The following is an 18,975-nucleotide window of genomic DNA, read 5'->3' as shown; positions in this document are numbered from 1 at the left end:
GCCCGGAGCCCCCGCTGGGATCCAGCCCGGAGCCCCCGCTGGGATCCAGCCTGGCAGCGAGTCCAGACATTCACTCAACGGTGTCCATTCACACGGTGCTTCATAGCAAGGCCTGGGCTCATTCTCTTGGACTTATGTGGGCATCCTATTCTCTTATGCTTACGAGGCTTGATGATGATATTACTGCATTTCCCCCAATTGCTCTAGGAAGTCGGTGTTCCGTCTCAGGCACTGAAGATCTGTGACCTGTAGCCCTTTTTTTCTTTGAACAATCTAAATAAGCATTCAGTGTGAAGTTTTTCATTACATTTTGCCACTCATTCTCACTCGCACCCACTCGCCATCTTGACTTCATTTGGGCTTTTCTGTGATTCCAAATGAAATCTTCACATTTGCTTTCCCGATTTAATGCAGCAGCGGATCCCATGAGCCAAGATTGATGGATCAAACCTTTTTTTTTTTGTTTTATTCAGTGCTGCATTGTACCTAACTTCCAAAATACCACTCTAAAACTGGAACCCTTCTGCTGGTACATTGGCAGATGAATTGAAACCAAATGTTCCGCCTTGTATTGCTTCTGGAACAAGGCTTGGATCTTCATCAATCTGGAACGGAATGGGAACACTGTGAGTGGGGACAGGGACACAAAACCTCACTAAACAGGAGCTGCACACTCCAAAAATCATCTCCCTTTCTACCTAAGGAACTTCCCTGCACTGAGTCTTGCCATTCTTCCCCACAGTTTAGTAGAGCACTAAAATGAAGTCATTTAAGCTGAAATGTTTTAGCTTTTATTTAGCAGGAAAGTCTACACGGCACCCAATAATATCGTGTTTATGGAATTTTCACTGCTGAAAAAGTATTCTGTCGGTCTTCTAAACAGCCACAGTTCTTAAGAGATGACCAATACCATTAAGTCGAGCAAGGATTAAACCCAGACTGCAGTTTCTATTTAAACTGGGTAACACATATTTGGTAACACAGGTTTCCACACTGACACTGGATTAAATTCCAAGTCCTGCTCTTTATGCAAAATTTAAGTTGCTAAACAAGCCTTGGATGTTATTGCTCACATAAAAGTGAAAGTCTAGCACAAAATGATCTTCCAAGTGAAAACAGGGCATGAATGCAGCTGAGCTCTACCATTTCTGCAGTTCTCCAACCAAGCAGAAACCCCCTCTCTCCCTTCACAGCACAGACTGCCGTGATTGCATTTCCTTTCTCTGCAATTAGGATTTCAAGTGCACACAAATCAAACCTCCCTTTGATTTGTGTCACATGTTTGAAATGAAAACGACATTCCTGATCAGCACATCCCACACCCCTGAAATTATTCCAATGTTCCAACTTGGAGCAGCAGAAGCTCCGACTCGGCCCTCGAGGCAGCAGGGAGCTTATCAAAGGGGAAATGTCAGGCTCAGGCAGGGGCTCAGAGTTAAGGGAACTATTCAAAGCCTGGGATTTTAATCCCTAGAGATGAGGCTTAAATTAGGCCTCAGATCTTCTTTAGATGCTTCACTGTGAGGAATGGTGAGAGAGGCAGTCGGTTCAAACAAGGGCTCGTTCTGCACCGAACCGAACGAGTCCCCCAGAGCAGCTTTACCCCGAACCATATTTATAAATATAAACCACCACGAGGGGCAGACTGCAGAGAATGACACACTCACATCATCTGAAGAGAAGAACTGATCAATGATCTCATAAGCCAGTTTGTAGATGTCTTCATTTTCATGGTTTTGTAGCTGTTCAATTTTCTCCAGCCCTGTGACAAACGCACGAGGGAAATATCAGAACACCAAGTTCAGGCAAAACAATTTTCCAAGAATGAAATTAAAAACAAATCTGGGAACAGAGTGACTATGATTAAGGTGCTGTAAACTCATATTTGACATATTTATATATATTTTTATACACATTTATATACAGATAAATAAGTGTACAGTACATACACATGTAAGTAATTTTGGAGCTCTGACAAGCAGAGTTGAGGCTCAAACACCTCTTTTCTCCTCCCAGCCATCACCAATCACGTGATTTTTCTGCCCTCCCTCAAGATTTGATATTTTAAAGACTGTTCTACTCCATGTTAACAAATCCCACCCAGTTTTTTACCTGTGTCCAAATTTAATATCACTGTTCATCCATGAAAAGTTTCAGTCAACTTAAATAACAACCAACACAGAGGAAGTCTCAGAGCCATTAGGAAACTAAAGTTATCATATTTTTAAAACCACCGTATCTGGAATTCTTTTTTTCAAGTCCACCTGGACATGACTTGTGCATGACTAAGGTAAGCACATCATCCCTACATTAACAGAAACTAATCTGTCAATGAGAATAATTTGTCTAGTAAATGACTGTTACAAAATCAGCATCTAATAAGTTTTATTGCCATTATCCAGCTCCTCCACATTTTAACTTAGGTGGGAAAAGCTGGGTATATTCACCTGATGGGCATGAAAAGGTCACTTTAAAAAAGGTTTTAACCAACACACAGTAGGAAGCCAAAACATCAATTTCTGCAAAAAACCTCTGGAAATATTGATCCTCCTACCTCCACACTCTTCTATAAGGTTGGCTATGGTTTCTGCTTCATCTTCAGCCATTTTTAATATATTACTTAGTCCATCCAGAACCACTTGCACAACTTGTGCATCTTTTACTGTCAGCAAATTGCAAAAGGGAGGGATTACATTTTGTTGGATTAAGTAAGCCACCTGAGGGGGGAAAGGCAGGAGTTACACCAGGAATGTGGCAGAAAAACAGTGCAGCACAAACACAAATGCAAACAAGCTCCATGAAGGCCAAGTACTCAAAGTTACCCAACCAGGTATTCTGCAGTGGCCACTTTCAAAAATCCCCTTTTAGAGCATCAAAAGGTAGCATTTATGTTAATTATTATTATGTAATTATTATTATTATTAAAAGGTGACATTTAGGGATCAAGTTATATATATATTTAAGGGCTACAACACACAAGTAGCAGACACTGTGAATTTTTCAGTATCGGATAAGGAGCTTCAACCTCATCTTTGAAAATCAGCAGCACCACCCCAACCCTGCCCCTAATCTGGGCTTACAATGAACTACTGTAATTCTACTCATGGGATACTCCCCTTGTAATTATCACATTCTGATGGTTGGGGAAAAAAGGTAAAAGGAGATGTGGAATGCCCAGGAATCCCATCAGGGCCTGAATGAAGCCACTCACAGCTCCCAGGCCATCCTAAGATGTCACGTCATTCCAGAAATGAATGAGCTTCCAACTGAAGCTCAAATCCCTTGTGGAATAGGGAAGAGTTACTGAGCAGTGGAGGAACAAAGACATCCCTAATCCTGGCACTCCCTCCAATGCACCCAAGACAGGGAATGCACCTCAAAGTTTGACTCACTTGGTCTTTTCTTCCGCTGATCGTTAAGTTGCTTATTGCCCAAGCAGCTTCTTTCTGAGTACCAAAGTCACCCTGAAAACACAACCACAGACACAAACAGTCACTCCAGGCTTTCTGGAACACAGTATTCCCATAAAAGCTTGTACTTGTTACAATCCACCCTGCACAGTATCACTGTATCAGTTGTGTGTAAGCAGGGAAAGCGACTCCTAAATCCTGCTCTGTTCCTCCCTTCCCTGCAACCACGTTTTCCAATCCATCTTCCAGGGGAAGGGAAATTTGTTTACATCAAAGCACATAAAACTGCAGCACTCACTCCACTCTCTCCCACTCCTTATCAACAGCTGTCATGTCCTACAGGCAGAGATAAGCACTAAGTGTCAGCTTTGATAAAGCCCTGCACACACTGCAACTGTGGCTGAAGTTCCTCAGCTCAGGGCTGTTTATTCAGTTTGAAAGGTCTCCAATTCTTTTCTCAGGGATCAATAAATTGGCAGTTAACAGAACTATTTATGAATGCTCTTTTCCCCTAAATACTTCTTACATTCTTTTAGCCACCTCCTTGTTTCTGACAAGGCACAAGGAGCACAAGGTGCTTTGCAAACTCACGTTTCAAGACACAAAGAACCCAAAACCTGAAAACAAACACAGGTATTTGAAGTGCCACACGAGCATTCAACAGCAATCCTTGTGGTCTAACCTTATCTAGAAGATGAATTATCATTGGAACGAGGTTTGCATCTATTACTGCCTGAACTTGCTGCTGGTTTCCTGCAGTGATGTTAGATAGGAACCACACGGCTTCCTGCAAAACAAAAGGATGGCAGGAATTAATTCACACAGCCTTCCAGAGCATTTATTCCCCCTCCAGCAAGATCCTATAACATGCACATTTTTCCAACTCCAATCTTTCACTGTTACCAGTTTACAACCAAACACTTCAGATTAAAAGGAAAAATTATTTGGAGACAAAAAAAAAAAAGGTCACAAATGGGCACTCAGTAATTGCTTCCACCTCTGACAATGGATGCTGGAGCAGGTTTCAGCTGATGGCCAGAAGAGCTCCAAAATGCAGGACAGCATCATGTTTTCCACACATGAGAGTGGCAGGAGATGTTCTTTCCCTCCTTCATAATGTCTCTCTCCTTGGCTTCAATCATCAAGAAAACACAACACCTATTACTTTAAATGCTTCATTTTCAACAGTTATTGGACCCTTGATGCTCATTCTGTCCAGGACTCTCCTTCCAGCAACATCCAAAAGCAGGTGCCTGGCACAGTGTGCAAGAACAGATCTTTTCCCCAGCAGCCCCTCCCAGTCCTGAATTAAATTAAAAATTAAATTAAATTTAAAATTAAATTTTGAACCAAGCCAAAGACTGTGTCTGGATTCTTATGTTAAGTCAGAATAAAAAGTCCCCACACACCTTTTTAAGTGGGAATGGATCCTTTAGTCAAGAAGTAACAGTTTCACATTAAATTTTCAGTATATTCAGAGTATCAGCTTCTAATCTTACAGCTGAAAGATTTCTGCCTTCCTAGAAACCTTCCATCACTCCACAATTCCCTTCTCAACCTCTCTGGAACAACAACTTTTTAGCTGAATGTTTCTCTCCACGTGAGAGAATCTGGAATTTTCCCATTTCATTCAACTGAGTCTCTGAGATCAGATCCCAGGACCACTTTCATCAGTGACCCTGGTAGAGATTTTAGGATGCCTGGGCTTCTCCTGGTGGGCTTGGTTTGGGCTTTAATCATTGGCAGTGTTGCAGAGTGGCCCCAGAAGTGCCCAACACGCCTCAGATGCACTCCGGAGTCAGCACGGAACTCAGTGCCCCCATTTAAAGCCTTTTCCATCCATCCACACACACACATCCCCCACCCCACCCCCAGCTGATTTGGATTAAATTCCATTTCTCACACACACACTCCATTCAAAGACATCCAATTATCTCTATTTCATCACTTCCAAGAGAGTCAGTTTAATTAAAGTGACATTTCACGTATCGAGAACTCCCAACTTTTCAGTCAACAGCCAGATTTAGAAGATAAAGCTTTGATTTCATAAAAATTCAATTAGAAGAAAATCAGGAAACAACATCCTTGTCAAGTACAAGCCTGCAGCTCCTTAGAGATTTTCCTGTGGATGTTAAATCTCCAGAAAAACCTCAGCATTGCTGCAAACTGCCACAAACTGGCGTGAGGAGCCAATTACTCAAATCTCTGTGACATTACATCGTGTGGGATCCAAGCTAAGCCAAATATAAGAGTTCTCAATCAGGTACAATCACTTGCCTTATTAATTTTTTCTTTGGGATGCGTCAGAAGGGCTGGAAAATGCGAGAGAGCTTCACAGTTGAGAACTACCTGTGTCTGCTCGTCGGTGCCGGTGACGATGTTTCCCACAGCTCTCAGAGCAGCCGTCTGGAGACAAACCACAAACAAAAACACTTCCTTTTAAACCCAGCTCTTTTCACCAAATATTTTTTTTTTCCTGGCCGAGCACAAACAGCTCAGAAAGCAAAAGCTTTTTTATGCAAATGCTGCATCGCACAGGAAAAAAAATAAAAAAAATAAAATAAAAAAAAATAAAAAAAAGCTCTTTAAACTCCAACTCTAAAAAGAAACCAGCTACTTTCTCTAGTAGCACATTTAGAGCAGCACTTCCTTCAAGGGATCCAAACTTACTTGCACTTTAACTTCTTGATGGCTGAGAAGAGGAACCAAATGAGGGACTATTCCGGAGTCTATGACCATCTGGATCTGCTCATTGCCAGCATCCGTTAGATATGAGAGTGCCCAGACTGTATCTACCAATATCTGACAGGAAACAGGACAGAAATAGCACCAGTGTCACCAAAATAATTAAAAGTACAGTTAAAAATAAATGCAAGATTAATTTCCATTAGTGCTGTGCATTCACACGCAGAAAATCTAATTTAAACAGCTGTAAATCGGAACATTTCGACTGACAGCTCATAAAAATGGAGTGTTGTTGCAGCTGACAACTCCTGACTGATTGAAATACAGCCACTTCCAACATTCAAATAAGCTTCATTTCACCTACTTACAGCCAAGAAATTAAATAGCATAATTACTGTATGAACATTAGTTAATATATTTAGACATATTTTGGCAAAGCACTGTTGCCATCAACTCAGACAACTGAGCTACAACTTCACTAGGAAGCAAAGAATCTTAAATTCTCATTTATGTTTAGGCAAAAAAATGAGCTATTTTATAATTTCAGTAAAGTCTTGCTCATTTACTTCACTATTAAATAACAATGTTCATATTTGACACCTCAGAAGTTGCATCTAAACCTGATATTTGACATGTGTAGCAGACACTGTTTTTAATTTCATTTACACTGATTTTCATTACAGATTCAAGTGCTAGGCACAAAAATTCCTGTATTTATCTGTAAATGAATGCTCACAGAAATACAATTGAAACTGCATTTTATTTTAAGTGCAGGGAAAGCACATGCAAATAAACACTTGCAAAGATACAGAAATACCAGGGAAAAAACCGAATTGATACTTCAAAATAATCAGTTAAAAGATACCAAAATAAGTTTGCACTAATGAAAGGGAACATCACGGTTTTTTTATAAAGAAAAAGAGTTAATTATGACTAATCTTTGTATTTCAGCTACAAAACTACATCAGAGCATAAAAGTGAGTCTTATTTTGGTGACTTACATTTACATCCGTGTGGTGAATTAAAACACAGAGCGCTGGAAGGATCTGAGGAGGGAAAGGAACAGTTATTTTTATACTTTAAAAGCCATTTTTGAGGCAGACAAACCCCCCAGCTGGGGTTGGGTCCCAATTCCATCACCTCCTGAATGGTCTCCATGGGTGGAGGGGGGTCTTTGTGGCGGCACAAGTTGACCATGACCCAGGTGACGTTCCTTAGGAAGGTGATGGGGATGGAGGGGCTGATGAAGGACAGCAGAGGCTTCACTACTCCAAGGCTAATAACATAATCTCTACACTGGGGTCCATCACCTGGAAGAGACAGCACAGAATTCCTGTTATTTCAACAGCAAAGTTTCACAATTCGTGGATTTAGGGATGTGTGGGCGAGGGAAGGGGTGGCAGAAAACACCAAACCACCAAGAAGAGTGGACAGCCCAACACATTCCTGGAGATTCCATCAAAAACTTTATAAACAACACTAAAACATCCTTAGAAGTTTTCAGGAGTAACACCAACCTATGATATTTCCTAAAGCCCACACAGCTTGCTCACAGACATTTTGATGAGGTGAATGCAGCAGCCTCAGGAAAAGTGGCACAGCATCTGAAAGGCACAAAAAAACCCCACAGGGGATGGTCAAGAAATGCTTCTCAAAACACCAAATATTCACATCCTGAACTCGTACACAAGAAATTTTTCTCCTGGTAAAGAACTGGTCAAAATTTCACTTATTTCCCAGGTGACACTGCAATAAAACACTGCAATAATTCTGCCTTTTGCTGTGTATTCTTACAGAGCCTGCCTTTCAGAATATTAAATTGAATTTGTTTGCAAGTCTCACAAGTTTACTGGAGCTTGTCAGGCCTCCAGATTTAGCACAGGATTTCTGAATTCAAGAAATGTCACTAAGCTTTGCATCAGAATCAACTGCAAAGCAGGAACTCTAAGACCAACTCCACCCACTCAAAGAGTAAGTAGGGGCCCAGCTCCATTATGGACTGGGAATGTAGGAAGAGGGCAGGAAAGGCTTCCACATGCTCCATATTTAGATAATTGATCCTGGTTTATTTTCCCCCAACACTAAGGTGCTTGCTTGCATAATAGTTGAGCCTATAAAAAAAACCCATTTACTTCAGATCACAGATTTCAAGAGAAACTGGTATTTTTAGTTGCTCTCTCAATGGAAACCATGTTTTACTAGAGAGAAATAAACCACAGCAGGATTCTTATTTCCTACTAAATAAGGGTATTTTATAATGCCTGGATGCAAGGAGAAAAAAAACCTTCCCAGCAAGCATATTAAGTACTTTTGGAAAGATTACAACAGGCCATCTTTTTCATTGAAATAAATCAAATTTTCATGTGTCAGAGCTATTAAATGAATTAGTGCATACACAGACTTACAGAACACCTGACAGAAGTGCTCAATTTGTTGATAAACTAGGTTTAAATACAAAGTGTTCTAGATCAGAGGTGTGGGACAGATTATCTATTAATTAGATTTCCAAAAGAAAACTCGGGATGCAACTGGGGAAGGAAGAGGATGGGAAAAAGGGAAGTTAAAAGAATTAAGATACACAGTAAAATGATCAAATCCAAATTAAACAAAGTCAACAGGTTTTTAACACTGAGGTTGGGAAAGCAAAGGGTGACTGATCTTGCAACCAACATAAGTTTTGTGTATTTTTTTGCTTAAATTTTAGGCAAAACTTGTTTCACACTATGTTTGATTATTCCAGGAGGCTCAAGCAGCTCTTTTTCATTCACTACACTCAAAAATCCTGCACATTTCTTAGTTCTGCTTTATCAACAGAAGCACTACTTCAACTTAAGACATGCTTGGGGTATAGAAGAAAGTTTCCATTGCCTGGCAAAATTCAGATTGCAAATCCAATAGCAATTTCTTTCCATGCAATATGAAGGACAGGTTTTTTTCCTTCAACTTGATTTTGGAAGAGTTTGATGTCAGGCACCCTCTGGACTTGGCCCACAGCTCTCCCCACACTCTTTGCAGTGAGATAGGAGATCCCTCCACTGGAGTTTTTTGGGTGGGGTTTTTTTTGCCTTTTTTGTTTGTTTGTTTGTTTTGGGGTTTTTTGTTGGTTGGGTTTTTTTTGTTGTTTTGTTGCTGTTGTTGTTTCCTGTGGGTTTTTTGTTGTTGTTGTTTTTTTGGTTGGTTGGGTTTTTGGTGTTTGTTTCAAGGTTTTTGTTGGGTCTTGGTTTGTTTGGGTTTTCTTTTAAGTTTGAAAACCGGAAACCAGCAGATACCAACTCTGCTAAAACACTGTGAGTTTCCAGAAGATGTTAATCACCATTAGGAAACCCAACTGAATTTAAACCCTGAGAAAACAAAGACCAAAAGCAGGCCTGTGATTCACCTGACACCACTTGCCAGAGGCAGAACATCAGGCAGAAACCTTCCTGGGCAGGTCCTTCAGTGACCAACAACCTGATTCCAACCGAATCCAACCTGTGGATTTGTGAACTTGCTGAGGGGAAAGGGGGGATGTGGATGTTTTTTACAGGGTGTTTTGGATGATGTTGTTGTTGTGGCAGCTTCAGAGTGTCACCCATGAGCAAACCCTGCTGGACTTACTGGACTGAACCACGGCCTGTGTCTGCTCCGAGGTTCCCGAGGCGATGTTTGTCAGAGCCCACGCAGCCTCAAACTGTAAAGAAGGACTGGCAAGGGAAGAGAAACACAACAATTGTTGTAATGGGAGCTCTCAAATCAGTCACACATCAGCCATGAAAACGTGAAATACTCACTTGTCATCTCTTTCAAGACAGTGCACTAAAATAGGTAATATTCCTGATTTTATTAGATCGTCGATGGGTGGGTTGCGGTCGCTGGAGAGCAGCTTCCTGGGTGGGGAAGGAGAAAAAAAAAACAGATTTAGCAGAGAAATCACCATGAGGAATCCAGAGCAGGGCAGTGATGCCTTCCTGTAGCTGAGTTTGGGAAAGCTCCAAGCACAGAGTCCCAGTGACCTCCCTGACAAACTGTTCCAGTGCCACACAACCTTCAGGGCTGGGAATTTTTTCCCCAGTGTGTCTCTACTCCCAAACACCAAAGAAGATTTGTTTTCTCCACTTCAAGTGAAAATCACAAAGGCCCAAAATTAAAATTACTTAGCTATTGGAAAGCCAAAACCTCTACCTTGGAAGTTTTCTCTTTATTTTACTGACTGGTGACAGTTTTCCAGCTCCACCCTCCTCCACCAGCTCCTTCCTCCACCACCCACCAAGGGAGATCCTCAGAACCTTCTGTATTTAAAGTTGAACACTTTACAGTCCTCCTAATTATATATTTTAACTCTACTTGTGAGAAGCATCAAGTTTGCACCAAGATAATTCCATGTATTTATCCATAATGACAATCCACACTACTTAAAAGATGTCTTGATTTTTTCTAAAGTTCTCTATATCAAGTTTTCTTTTTTAAAAAAAAAATCAGTTAATTACATACTATTTCCAGTTAAGCTAGAACATATTTTCTGACTCCAAAAGCATGATAAAATGAGAATAAATCCAAGATATTTGAAAAAGCTGTGTTCTTACCTTGCTGCCTGCACAGCACTTAACTGTATACCCTGGTTGTCACTTGAAGCATTCTAAAAGAAAAAAAAAAAATTAGATTTTTCACACATTTGTCACCACGACATGAGGAATATTTGAACAATTAAGTTGGTTTTACCTGTACTATTGCCTCCAAAGAAGTGTTTTGCTAGAAAACAGAGACAAAAGCAGTTAGAAACTCAAAATGTTTTTAATGCATGCAAAAAGAAGATATGCTTGACAGTTAATTCTTACCACTCTGAAGTCACCATCTATATCAGAATCTTCGCAGATATCTTCATGGGGAACATTCCTTCTCTTTAGAAGATGCTCATCTCTTTTGTTCTGAAACAGAAAAAGGAGTGAATCCCTTCAAAACTTTGATTTAGGAGGTGTGGGGGTGTAAAGGAAGGAAGAGAAGCTTCTGTTTTAAACAAGCATCATAAACATGCTGTTAAAATTAACAAGAAGTTGGAATGGACTGCACAGAAAAGCACATTTTGAAAACCACTTCTTCCCAAAAAATCCTGCATCCAACTTTATGGACACAGCAACAACTTGTGCTGGAAGTTCCCTGTGCACAAATCCACCAACACTGACACCAAAACCTGTTTGTCATCACTTATAACGAGACACAGCAATTCCCAGAGGCCAACTTTCTGTTCATCCCACAGGGAAAATAATTCCAGTTGTGATTCCTTTCCTCTGGAGCTGGTTTTCCAGCAATTCTAGTGTTACCTTCAGACTCTCCCACTCTATTGTGTGCTGTAAATAAACAGCTTTCTGCCCACAGATCAGCAGGAACATCTGATTTTCAAAGGGAAAAACAAGTTTTTTGTACAGTGTTTAAAACCTGGCTGGAGGAGCAAGAATGATTTATTAAATTACAAATAAACCCCTGGTTTTCAGGACAAAAAATTATGGAACTCTCAGGACCAGGTATAAAAATTTCAGAACTTCCTTCTAAGTCAAAGTTTAGATCAGTAAAGATGAAGAGATAGTGGAACAATGTTCTTGGTGGAGGCAGAAAGAACAAAGTCTTAAACAGAAACTCTTACATTTTACTAAGTAAAATCCCATTTAGTAATAAAAATCCTGGATCATCTCACCTTTCTCAATTCCACAACAACTTCATTTCTTTGTCTTCTCATAGTCTGCAAAAAATGAAGATCAAAATATATCACATTCTGAACTCAGACCAATTTTAAAAGTTCTTGTACAACTATTTCAGTTGATGCACTTTAAATACTTGTACACAAAGGGTTTAATTTTCATTATAAAAACAGAAATCCTACAGGAAATGGAAGTAATTATGTTATTTGTGCCTATTTTATTTCACAGTAAAACAGTCCCCTAGGTGTTCATGATGAGGAAAAAAGAGTGTATGGAACCAGGAATAAACAGGTGTCCTTGAAAGGGAAAAGTTGAAAGAGTTGTGCCTAAAACAGCCCCAAAAGCATTATAAAGATCATGGCAAACCAGCAGTGAAGTAGCTTTATAAACAAGCTCAAATTAAGATACCTTGTAAGCAAAACCAGGCTACAAAACTATTGTTTATAGGTGGAAACCACATAAAACCCCTGGTACTTTGAGAGCAATTTTTTGGGGTTATTTTCTCTACAGCTCCCATTGACAGAACTGAGGGGGAAAAAAAAATCAATTTGTAAATATACATAAATTGCTTTATTGTGCTTTGTTACTGCAGTGAAAACAGGAGAATAAATCAGTCTGGTGTGACTGTGTTCCACACTTTGAACTTTGCTGTTCTCAGTCACTGCAAATTCAAAACAATTCCACTTTCATGGTGACTTCACTTCCACAAGTCCCAGGGAAAGTTTGAAGTCCTGGAAATCAGGGTCTGCACTAACACAGGATAGAAGGAAAAGGAGCAGCTTAACATCAACAGCAAGAAGCTGCTGAAGATAAGGAATAAATTATTGACTTTCAGAAAATAATTATTTTTTTGTCAAAAATAATGTGCATTTCTTCAAAATCAAATTTCAGCTCTGAGCAAGAGAAATTACCTCCTCAAAGGAAGGAGCTCAAAAAAAAAAGGACAGGAAAGGAAAAGAAGGGATGGTTCCCCACTGCTTTGGAGGCAGAACTTGCCATGGTTTGAGGACCAAAATGCAGCTTATTATGAGGAGAAAAAAAGGCAGGGGAAGGGAAAATCCAACCCAGGGACAGCTCCAGGGAAGAGCCACAACAGCCAAGTGCAAAGTATTCCAATGCTAAAAATTCTCCTGTGCCTCACACACCTCACAGGGTGCTCCAGCTGCAGGGCAGCATTCCCAGCTGGGATTCCCCAGGAAAGGTGTGTTCCCCACCTGGCCCAAGGATGGCTGCTCTGAGGAGCAGGGCTGAAGGCAGCAAGCATTCCATGATCAATTCTCTGGGCTCCAAGAGAAGCTGATCCACTCCTGGATCCCATCCCACCACTGAGAGGCTCTGGGAAGATGCTACAACTTCCAAATCTCCTGATCTCCAGGCTCTTGCTCTCAGCCTGTGCCACAGTGCTCAGGGCAGCCTCTCCAAGACTAACCTGGCACATCCAATATGAAAATAATATGGGGAAAAACCTCTGATAATGAGATGGCAGAACTGCACCACACCCCTGATGAGCTCACAGGACCATTAACACCTTCCCAAACCACAAGCCAACAGAAGAAGCATTCCTATCAGAAAGCTGGAGGGGGAGAGGGATGATCCTTCCCAGACATTGCTGGGCACAAAGAGCAAGAACCCAAGGGACATTTTCAAGGAGTAAAACACTGAATTGCTGTAACACCAACTTAAAAGGGACATTAAGGTGTAAAGGATACTAAAAGTAATTGCTACAATTAGTGGTGGTAACACAGCACCAGGACAAGCACATGTGACAGAGACAGGGGGAGGAGTGAGTGGGACCTGCACAAGAACAAAGCCTCAGGTGTGTCATTTAGAAGCTTCTTTACTTGAAAAGTCATATATGCAGTTGGTTAGACTTAAAAATCCTCTGCTGGAACAAGAATGTCCTCCCCTGGCAGGCCCTTGGTTTAATTCCTCCCTGCTCTGCAGAGACCTGCACACCTTGGACTCACAAAAGCTGCCAGTGAAGTCACTCTCAGGCACAATTTACCAAAATAGGGCTCCACTAAAATAATCCTCTGGGTAAACAGTGGGCTGTTGACAAAATAGTTATTACTGGTCAACCTGTCACTGCTCTTCCTCCTGGGAAGAGGAAAAGCACAACAAAGGAGAACTGAGGTCAGCTCTGTCCCGGAGTTTCACGGTATCATCATTCATCCTGGGGATGGAATAGTTTGGAGAAACTAAACTGCCAAGCAGAGTCCAGATCAACTTGTGTTGTCTTCTGGAAAACAGCTCCAAGGGCAGGAAGAAAAGCATTGGAAAGGACATTATTCCTTCTGTTCTGTGGGAGATGGCACTTGTCAGACTCCTCTGAATCAGTTCCCGGTTTGCACTGACACAACCGTGAGCAGGAAACCATTCTCAACTTAAAAAGTTTTGGAAGCAGAGTTCAGGATGGCCCTGGGAAGGGCTCCAATTGCAAAACATGCATCACTTCAGCAGGAATTCATGTGGCTCTTTCAGTCCCTGGATCCTGTTTGTCGTTTGCTACCTCAAAAATCAAATGATCCGATCTATTTCTGTCAGCCTGGGATGGCCACCCCTCCATCCTCCTTTTTTTCAATTATATTTAGCTTCAGATTTATCATAAGGGCTATTTCTGACCATTAGTCATGACTGAGCCCTTCAGCTTATCATTAAAATCTCGTGGTAGCTGATGCCTGCAGGATCCCCAGACATCCCAGTTTTCCCAACAAGGCCAGGAACAGAGGCAGCATTCCCAGCCCTTCCTGAACACACCTGGAGCTGTGCTCCACATCTGGAGCTGTGCTCCAGGATCCTGACCCCTCTTCTTTCCCTCAAGTGCCTTCACTGGTGGGTGGGTGGGTTTGGTTTTTTTTTTTGGCTGTTATAAAATATTTCACTTGAGCAGCTCCCATTTCTACACCTGCAACAGGAAGGTCTGGCAGCACAAAAATAAAAGCAGAATTTCACCTGTTCCTCCCATTCCAGGGAATGGTTTCCAAAGGAACAGAGTTTCTGTTGGGGAACTGCAAAGGCAACAGTTACTGCACAGCAGAGCTGGCTGGGCCTTTGTTCCTTCCTGGGAAGTTGCTACCAAACAGAAAACAAACCCAACAAAAAACAGCCCGAGGAGGGTACGGGGTGGAGGTGTGGAAATAGATTATTTACCCCCTCAATCTTTTGTGAGCTGGATTGCATTTTTGATTGTTTTCTTCTTAAAACACTGCTTCCTCACAGAGTAGCTCCTCAAAGCACTCAGTCTGCAGACCATGGATGGAGGGGATTTGTCTCCAACCACAGCAATGACTAAGAAACCTTGTCCTGTCCTTCCCAGGTCTGAGGCACCAAACCATAAAACAAGGGAAGAGCCCTCCAGGTACATTCAACTTCATATTTGGGTTTGATAAAACCCCCACTTTTCACAGCCAGTGTAATCCAGGCCCTGCTCCATCCATTATTTCCCCCCCTATTCTAATCCTAGGATAGTATATATATTATTTCTCTCCTACACTGATCCATTACAAACTGGAACAATCAAGTCTTCTCCCAAGATCACTGATACAAATCCTCTGGAATTTTAAAGCCAACACAGCCTCTACAAGATGCCCCCAAAACCCAAACCTCAGCAAGTGTTCCCCCTTCAGAAGGATAATGGGATTCTCAGTTATGGATAAATAAATACAAATCAAAAGGACATTGCATGTGCTGTCACCCCAGTTTTTCCTGCAGAAGTTGGGCATGGCAAATCAAATGCCTTAAACAAATATCTCAGGATCATTTTGAAGTGACAAGATGGATGAGCTTCACCACAGAACTCCAAGTCAGCTTAAAGGAACCTATTTTTAACTCAGTGAGTGAAATTCCTGCTCTCCTTCAGTTCTTCCATATTTAATCCCAAGGAAACTATTTTGTGTGGGATACAGAAAAGGTTGAAACGCTTCAAAGCATCTGCAATATTCAATGTATCTCCTAACAGCACCTTTCCTTCACTCCCCTGGAGCTTCCTTGGTGTTCTCAAACACATTATTAAAGTCCAGTGACTGTTACTAGTAACTCTTAAAATCCTGACACTGCTGATCTTAAAACATCTTGATTCAATGGCTGCTCCAAAATTAGTTTTGGAGTGCTCTGCATCACAGTATTATCATCATTTCACATCATGCATCTCTCAATTACAGAGCAGAAATCTCTATTTACCACTATTAAAGCAATTCTTAAGAGTCAGGGAAGGAAAAGCCAGCAGGAACTCAGCAGATTCTTCCAGTATTCCCAGAGAAATAATATGCATGAAATATTTTTTATTTCATCTCAAAAAAACCCCCTAAATGTCAGTGAGATTTGAATGCTGCAGCAGGCAACAGTCACCACCAGGAAACGAGATGTTGGATCACCTGGTGAAACAAAATGAAGCAAAAATAAAACAGCCCAAATCTCTTCAAACCCTCCCAAAACAAGGCTGTACTCAAGCCCTCTAAATGCAGTATTTAAACAGATATTATTTAAACCAAAAGTGCTCACAAAACTATCACAGACACCATGAATTTACACTTTTCTGGCTTGTTCATTGTAAAGATCTAATATTTGATTCCAAGGTCTGTGGGACTACAATTAAAAATAAATTGGAAAGAAGATCTGCTGGCAGCACAGCCAGACCCACAATAAACAGAAAAAAAAAACCAGCTCACCCTTTCTTATTCAAGGGAAAAAAAAAAAAGCCCAAGTAAAACCTGTTCCTCCTTGAAGACACAAGATGAAAAAAGTCACCTTAACCAGCTCCCTAATGGATAAGCATTTGCATGATTTAATATTAGAGTCCAGATAAGCCTTTGTTCAAGGAAGATTTTGGGGCTGGATGTTAAAAAAAAAAAAAGAGTAACCACTTCTGCAGTTTTTAAGGCTCTTCTTTGTGCTGCAACAACACTATTTTTTCCCCCACAGCTCCAACAACTCTTAAATCTTGAAGGCCTTAACTAGACCTGACTAGAAATCCTCAAAAATACAGAGATACTGCCTCGAATTACTGCTCTCACAGCACAAACTCCCCCAGTGTTAAAAAGTTTATTGTCCTGTGTATTCCTTGGAGCAGGACCATAAATAAGGGAAAAAGACAAGGAGATATTTTATGTTTGTGGCCTCAGCTCCCACTTTATTCCCAGTGCCATCACCAATCTGTCATCTCCAAACACATGGCACAATTGTTTACAACATGCCCCTGCACGAGGGTTTACCCAACACTTCAGCACAGCAAAGAATTTTGCTGAACTCCTTATGTAAAACAGGTGTGTGTGCTTTGGGGTTTCTGTCTTTTTTTACCCCTTTTCTCAAGGCCAGAATTTGTATTTTTAGAAGCACGTTGATACAGAAAAATCAAAGTTCAACTTTAAGTCTTTAAGGATCTACAAAGGTAAATATATGCTTAGTACTTTAAGAGATAAAGTGCAGGAAATTCCATGTTTTTTTGTAAGAAACACCAAAATCTTCCGTGAATATTTAAGTCCTGGAAGGTGAGGACAACGTGACAGGAACTGCTGGCAATGTAACTGCCAGTGGACTGATATGAGCAATGTGGAATTTGAGAAATACCATTTTTAAGTTTGTATTTTACAACAGTGTCTAGAAGTATCTATTAACTCGGGATTCACCACAATTAGAGGGATTTATTATTTGCCTGTAAACTGTCACGGATAAGAAAAATAAGATTCTTTGGAAAAGCAACACATGGTGAAGGCAGAAATTCAGTGGAGATAAGAAGGGGGAGGAGTGAAGGAGAGGGAGGAGGGAAGGAGATAAAGATCAAGTGTTGGCTTCCTCTGCAAGCAAACAGACAACTTTGTGCCCAAAGCACCAATAATTGGGGTGTTTAGAGGTTATCCCACCCCAGGACACTCCGCTGAGAGTGGCCAGGGCCAATTCCCTCTCACTAATGACAACTGGGATGTGTGAGCAGTTAATTAGCAGCAAGGACAGCCAGGAGCCCGAGCTATTGTATGAAAAACAGCCCTGCACGGGGGTTATTTTGGGTACCAGGCATATGCTCCAGGATTTGCTGGATAAATGTCAATATCTAAAATTTAACACGGCCCCGCAGTGGGTTTTCACTGGGTAAAAGGCCATTTAAAGTGCACAAGCAAATAAAGAAACACGCCGAAGAGATGCCCTGCTTCCTGACACACACACGTGGTTTCCCTGCATGTGTCCATCTTGAACCTTCCCCACTTCAGCCCATTTACCCTAAAACTTCGTGCACGGGCACCAAAGCAGCTGAATTCCAACCTGGATCTTCCTATTCATCCCATTTTCCACTGTATTATCATTTCTAAAGATGCCTTCCTACAGTTGTCTAGTCAACGATAACAGAATTTATATAAAAACAAATTAACATGCGAGGGCAAGTGGTTACTAACCAACCTCACAACAGAGCAATTAATTATTCCCACTCCCAGGATTTTTGGCACCGCCAAACTTTGTATATAACTAAATAATAAACTGTTTTATCAATCTACTTGGACAAGAAATTGAGGTGTTACTGACTTCTGAATCGCTCAGATGGGAAATTTGGCTGGTGTTTTAATTAACGCCAGCAACATAAATGAATCTTTTATTTCGAAACAGAAATGCTGTCCTGTCTTCACATGAAACACTGGAATATTATGGAAAACGCTGGGCCACCATGAGGCCAGTGAAAACCGGCCAAAATTCTCATCCAGAACCCTGCGCTGACAATTTGAAGCTCCTGGGTGTGTGCTTAAGGGAGAGGGTTGACACCTAATTTTAAAATTTTACTATTTAGCGAGGAAACCCCGAGTTAATTATATATTATATATATATATTCTGCCGCGTTTAGGAAGCACCTTCACAGCTCAGACAACGGATGTGGCAATGCAGCCACCCAAAAAAAGTTTCGAGGCCCCGTGCTACGAAGCCAGAGCTGCTTCTCAAAAGTAAGGAGGGGGAAAAAAAAAAAGGGAAAAGCAGGGAAAGAGTAACATTAAAAAAAAAAAAAAGAAAAAAAAAGAGAGAGAGAGAAAAGTGGTTGGGGGTTTTTTAAAACAATATTTCTTATAAAGGGCAGGCAGTTATTTATTTATTTGGAGGCACGCAGCACTACACCCAGCCGGGGCCTAATTCCTGACTCAGGGTTTTAGGGGCTGCTCCGAGCGACTGTTAATGGAGAAATTAAGGCCGAGCCGCCCGGCCCCGGGGGCGGCGTGGGCGGCGGCGCCGGC

The 18,975-nt window shown here is 41.2% G+C and overlaps 1 protein-coding gene and 1 non-coding gene across 2 annotated transcripts in view; both read right to left on the bottom strand.

The window, feature by feature from the left end:
* The window catches only part of KPNA4 (karyopherin subunit alpha 4), a 13,254-nt gene extending 1,411 nt beyond the window's left edge, over positions 1 to 11,843 (bottom strand). The window contains exons 1-16 of the mRNA XM_027685845.1: positions 11,764 to 11,843; positions 10,910 to 10,999; positions 10,794 to 10,823; positions 10,658 to 10,710; positions 9,866 to 9,961; positions 9,693 to 9,778; positions 7,613 to 7,699; positions 7,236 to 7,405; positions 7,097 to 7,141; positions 6,081 to 6,212; positions 5,688 to 5,816; positions 4,093 to 4,197; positions 3,393 to 3,464; positions 2,555 to 2,717; positions 1,668 to 1,762; positions 1 to 605 (exon numbers count right to left, since the gene is read on the bottom strand). The exon at positions 1 to 605 is cut by the window's left edge and continues 1,411 nt beyond it. Coding sequence (XP_027541646.1) covers positions 507 to 605; positions 1,668 to 1,762; positions 2,555 to 2,717; positions 3,393 to 3,464; positions 4,093 to 4,197; positions 5,688 to 5,816; positions 6,081 to 6,212; positions 7,097 to 7,141; positions 7,236 to 7,405; positions 7,613 to 7,699; positions 9,693 to 9,778; positions 9,866 to 9,961; positions 10,658 to 10,710; positions 10,794 to 10,823; positions 10,910 to 10,999; positions 11,764 to 11,805 — 1,494 coding nt within the window. The 5' untranslated portion in view covers positions 11,806 to 11,843 and the 3' untranslated portion in view covers positions 1 to 506. The remainder of the gene's footprint in view (positions 606 to 1,667; positions 1,763 to 2,554; positions 2,718 to 3,392; positions 3,465 to 4,092; positions 4,198 to 5,687; positions 5,817 to 6,080; positions 6,213 to 7,096; positions 7,142 to 7,235; positions 7,406 to 7,612; positions 7,700 to 9,692; positions 9,779 to 9,865; positions 9,962 to 10,657; positions 10,711 to 10,793; positions 10,824 to 10,909; positions 11,000 to 11,763) is intronic.
* On the bottom strand, positions 5,054 to 5,363 carry LOC113968943. Its single transcript, XR_003534688.1, has one exon.
* Positions 11,844 to 18,975: the final 7,132 nt, after the last annotated feature.

The sequence above is a fragment of the Neopelma chrysocephalum genome, unplaced genomic scaffold, assembly GCF_003984885.1.
Source record: "Neopelma chrysocephalum unplaced genomic scaffold, ASM398488v2 Primary Assembly neopelma1_69, whole genome shotgun sequence".
NCBI lineage: Eukaryota > Metazoa > Chordata > Aves > Passeriformes > Pipridae > Neopelma > Neopelma chrysocephalum.
The sequence above is the reverse complement of the archived record's forward strand: the minus strand, read 5'-3'. Positions and strand labels throughout refer to the sequence as shown.